Raw genomic sequence first — 5336 nt, 5'->3', positions numbered from 1 at the left:
TAAAACAAATTACAAGAGGAGTTATTTGGCATTTATTATATGTTAAAACTTTTACGTAAAAGTGTTAGTTTATTTTAGTTCTCAGCAACTATCTGAGATAGCTACTCATGAATAATAAAACTGAGACTTGCAACTATTAAGTCCTTTTCTCCTGTAGTTCCCAAGTTGAGAGTTGTGGTTTAAAGCTGGACCATCGGATGCTGAAGCTTGTTCTCTTTCCACAACATTATTTGGGGCACAAGAGTGAGAGGCTGGTTGGTGCAGATAAGGCTTTAGAGGAAATAGGACGTGAACAGAGGAACAAAACAATAAGAGATGTGAGCTGAGTCTCCTCACTTCAGCTGTTTGTGTGATGTGGGGAGATTATAGATTATTCAGGGATATTAGAGGTAAGATCCTGTTATTCAATAAATATTTATTGAGTGTGTGCTAAGTACTGGCATTATTCCAGGAGCTGGGAATTTAGCAGAGGCAAAACATACCAAGTTCCTGCTCTCAGAAAGTAGGAGAATCCTCTCATTTTAGTGCAGAGAGACCGACAGTAAGTAAGTAAATGCAGAGCACACCATATGGTGGCAAGTGCTGGGGAGAAAAACAGAGAAAGGGCAACAGGTGGTGGAAAGGGTGGAGAGGAGGGGAGTGCTGGTTTACCAAGATCAGGGAAGGCCTCCCTGAGAAGGTGACATTTGAGCAAAAACATAAAGGAAATGAGCTCTTCAGGAATCTTGGGAAAGAGTGCTCCGGGGCGAGGGGGTAGGAATCACAGAGGAGTGCTGGCAAGTGAGAGCAGTGAGAACAGGCTAGCTGGCCACGGAACACAACAGCAGCAACTGGGCTCGGAGGGCAGATCGTGGGGCCTTCTGGCAAGGTTTTGGTGAGGTGTTAGGATCTTCATTGGAGTGAGAAAGGAAGGCTTTTGAGGGAGGTGTGACCCGACCTGACTTGCATTTTAACACTCTTCTCCCAGTTGCTCTGTGGGGAATATTCTATGAGCAAAGGTGCCAGCAGTGGGACCACGGAAGAAGTTACTATAAGGCACGAAGTCGATGATGGTGGCTTGGAGAAGTGGTCAGATCCTGGATATATTTTGAAGTTAGATCCAATGGGATTTTTTGAAGTATTCCTGTATGACAGAAAGAATAGAATCCAAGATTTTGGTCCTGAGCGACAGGAATGATGCAGTCATTTATTGAGACAGGAAGACTACGGGAGGAACAGGTTGGGGACTAGTGTACAGGTGGTGGAAATCAGGAGTGGTCTGGGCAGGTCAAGTTTGTATGCCTCTCAGACATCTGAGCAGAGAGGTCAGGTAGGCAGTTGGATATATGGGTATGAGTCTGTAGTTCAGGTAGAAGTCTAGGCTGGAAATATAAACTGAAGTTTTTTCAGCAGAATGTATTTAAAGCCATGAGACCAGAGGAGATCACCCTGAAAGTAAATATAAAGAGGTGAGAAGGTCTGAGGACCAAACCCTAGGACATGCCAGAGTTTGAGGCCTGGGAGGTGTGGAGATCCGGCAGAGATCTCTGGAAGGAGGAACAAGTGAGGAAGGACAACCACGCAATGGTGCAGTATCTAGAAGCCAGTGAACGGGAAAAAGGGAACCACCGACTGCATCAAATCCACCTAACAGTTTACAGAAGACCAGGACTGAAAATTGACCACTGTCTGAGTTAAAATGGAGGTCACAAGTGACCTTGACAGGAGCTGTTCCAGCAGAGTGCTGGGGGCAAGAGCCTGTAGGAGGGTGAGAGGAAAGGAACTGCAAGCACAAACAGTGAACTGGAGACAGTTCTTTCTGCAAAGTAAAGAAGGTTATCTGTAATAGAAGCAGAAATACAGGGCATGCAAAAGGAGATGTGAGAACTGAGAGAGGGTTTTCTTTGGACTTTATTTCTCAAGATGGGAGAAATACAGCTTATTTGTATGCTGTTGGAAATGATCCAATATGGGGAAAGGTAAGAATGCAGGAAAAAAGGACAAACATAGCAAAATAAAATATAAAGACTGCTTAGTAAAGTCTAAAGAAAAAAATGTGTGCTTATTTACAGGTTGGAAAAGCAGAGATGATGTCCCAAAACTAGTGTCTGATTTCCTGGAAAAGAAATTTGACTTGGACCAGTTGATAACTCATGTTTTACCTTTCCAGAAAATCAGTGAAGGATTTGAACTGCTCTATTCAGGGCAAAGGTATCTGTTTTTTGTTTGTTTTATTGGTTGTGAATATTCATGGGGTACAAAGCTGACTGTCACCACTCGTGCCCAAGATGTGATGGCCAGATCCATACTGGCAGCATGCCCATTACCACAAATTGCGATTATATCTGGTGTCCCCCACCCAATCATCCCCGACCTCCCTCCCCATGCCACTTTCCTCACTCCACTTTGTATCCCTAGGTCTGCTCTCTCCCTCTGCAAGTCCAACACACCACTGTGGACTTTCCTTTCTTCTTTCTCTCTTAGCTCCCACTTACGAGTGAGCACATGCAGTGTTTTTCCCTCTGTGCTTTGCTTATTTCACTCAACATAATTTTCTCCAAGCTCATCCATGTTGTTGCAAATGGGAGAATTTCATTCTTCTTTACAGCAGAGTAGTATTCCATGGTGTATATATACCACAGTTTCTGTATCCAATCATCCATCAATGGGCAGGTCATCTTGTTTCTTCTCCACAGGCTACTTTTAGAATTCATTACTTACAAAGGTACTTGTTTCCTTCATATTTTGTTTCTGATTATTTAGCCTAGTCAGATTGATGTAGCTGATCCTCATAAACTTATTATGCCATTGTCCTATATTAAACAGTTTTTAAAAATCTTCTGGACTTTTTTTTCACACCAGTTAATATTTCATCTTGGCTATTTTTATTTCATCACAAAGCTGCTAGTTTCTTCAAGTAACGCCACAAAATTTCCTTACTGTACAGTTTTAAGTGTGCTTTTTCAAAGGTGCTTTCTTCTAATCCTTGTAGGTCAGGTATTATTCTTACCATTTTCATTTGAAAAACTTAAGGTTGTGAGAGGCAAACAAATAACTTTTCAGACCTCCTGTGGGCAGCACCAGGATTCAGACTCAGTGCGAAGCCTGTGCTCTGTTTACCACATGCCGCACTTCTCTGACAGAGCTTGTCAAGCTCTGGCACACATGGGCATCTTTATCACTGCTCTTATAGCTTGTAAGGACTGGACAATGAAAACTTGCATTTCAGATTAATTTACAGTTTCTTTTACTATGTGCCAAGAATTTGGGTTTCATTAGTAAAAGAAACTATAAATTAATCTGAAATGCAAGTTTTCACTAATTTTTTTCCCTTTAGTGTTTTTACAGTGTGTATCTTATCTCTACATCTGATCTAGCCTACAGGATCATCATGATATGAAAATACATTTAAATTATTTTTAAGCAAGTAAACAATGGTTTTCTGTCAGAAAAACTGTCAGAAACATCCAGTACTCCTTTACTCAGATGAGCAAAACTAATGGCTTAATATGGCCAGTTTGAAAAATAATTACTGGCTGTTTTTCAAAGAAAGATAAATTCTGCTCTCAGGAATTTTGCTTCAAATATCACCTTAATGCAAGAACTTTCAAATTGATGTCTGTAAACCTAAGCTCCTCAATGTCCATCTCCTTTCTGCATAACTTCACTTGAATGTCCTACTTAACAGCAAGTTCACTCAAAATAATTCTTCCACCGGCACATTTTATTGCAGCAAATAATGTCACTTATTCTGCTTTTATAGACTAGAAGCCATAGCATCGTGTCTGACTTCTTTTTCACTCTTGCCTACTACAAATAAACCGATGCTAAGGCCTGATGATGGAAGCTCTGATTTCTTCTCCAGCATCTCTCCCCTGACTGCCCATGATCACTGCTTTAGTTTAGTCTAATCATCTCTAACCAAGTCATGTTAACACAGTAGTCTGATAACAGGTCTCCTGCCTTCTGTATTTTACCGTTCTAGTTAGTCCTTCACTAAGCTGCTCAGCTCAAGTTGTCCCAACATGTCAATGCTTTAGCATGGCATTGAAAGCCTTTATTATTGAACGAAAACTTATTTTCATTTATTAACCTATCTAGTCATTCAACAACTAGAATTAAGCACCCATTTTATTGCAGTCTCCGCACCAAGCTCTGGAGATAAAGTGAGGGAAGCAGGTAGGTCTCATCTACATTTACACTGAATTACCTTCTTGCTCATACCTTACTAGCCTTATTCATGCTTTCTCTTCAGCCTGAGAACCCCTTTCCTCTTGTTGGCCTATTGCAATTATTAAGATGCTTCTAGAATCAGCTCAGATGCCCTTATGAGAGACATATAAGAAAGAAAATTAATTGGTGAGGACCTCAGGCCCAGAAGGATTTCCAATAGCAGAATTTACCTGAAGTTTCTATGACAAGAGGAAGGACAATTGTTTAAACTATTCTTATTTGAAAGATATAGAAACAAATCACTAAAAACTCTCATTTTACATTTCAGCATTCGAACTGTCCTGACATTTTGAGATCCTAAATGGCGGAGGTCTGTGCCTGTGATGGTGGCTTGGAGTTTCCCTTTTTACTGTCCCCTCCTTTGAGATTGTGGGTCTGTCTCAGGAGTATAAGCAGAAGTAGATTTGGTGAAGACAGAAAACCTTTATAAGTAATTACAAACCTTTATAAACATTGAGTGCTATGAACACCTAGGAATTAGCAGGGGGCTTAATAGCACTATTAAAAATTTTAACTTAAACTTTTTCTAAGGCCATAATTATATATCTAAAAAACATACACTTGGATTTTTATGTTAAAAATAGAGATTTTTTTTAAAAAGTTTTAACTAGCTGCTACCACTTAAATCAGATACGACTACGACATATAAAGATAGGGTATGTGTATTCCTTAAGTAATATTCATTTAACACATTGTAACTATTTTTTTTAGATTTGAATGTAAATATTTTTAAAATACTTGTTATAAATTAACTTGAATTAAGTTTTGAAATCAGCTTATTGCGTTATATACCTTATTTGATTAGATTAAGAAAGAAATAGGAAAATGAAAGGGAAGGGCACATTTTTCAATGATTAACTTTAAGAATTAGTATTATATAACTTGGTGAAACTGAAAAAGTATATTATAAGGGTGCATGAGGCTATTAGATAGAATATATTAATATTATAGAAAATATGCCTTCTATAATATTACTTAAATATAAAAGTGAAGCTAGAATCACAATGTGAAATTTATCATAATGTTTAGCTTGATAAAGTAGAGTTACAAGTCCATGTTTATTTAGTAATGACTCCATTTACCAGAAAATTTTTTCAATGTGTTACAACTGCACTGAAATATCT

At 38.8% G+C, this 5336-nt stretch overlaps 1 protein-coding gene across 2 annotated transcripts in view; it reads left to right on the top strand.

Moving 5' to 3' along the window:
* The window catches only part of LOC103607141 (alcohol dehydrogenase class 4 mu/sigma chain), a 22757-nt gene extending 17640 nt beyond the window's left edge, over nt 1-5117 (top strand). Inside the window, exons 8-9 of one of the 2 annotated variants that reach the window (XM_008591680.1) lie at nt 2052-2190; nt 4481-5117. In XM_008591680.1, coding sequence (XP_008589902.1) covers nt 2052-2190; nt 4481-4505 — 164 coding nt within the window. In that variant the 3' untranslated portion in view covers nt 4506-5117. The remainder of the gene's footprint in view (nt 1-2051; nt 2191-4480) is intronic. The other variant, XM_008591679.1, reaches the window with a different exon arrangement.
* The last annotated feature ends 219 nt before the right edge of the window (nt 5118-5336 follow it).

This window comes from Galeopterus variegatus, unplaced genomic scaffold (assembly GCF_000696425.1).
Source record: "Galeopterus variegatus unplaced genomic scaffold, G_variegatus-3.0.2 Scaffold7164, whole genome shotgun sequence".
NCBI classification, from domain to species: domain Eukaryota; kingdom Metazoa; phylum Chordata; class Mammalia; order Dermoptera; family Cynocephalidae; genus Galeopterus; species Galeopterus variegatus.
The sequence above is the reverse complement of the archived record's forward strand: the minus strand, read 5'-3'. Positions and strand labels throughout refer to the sequence as shown.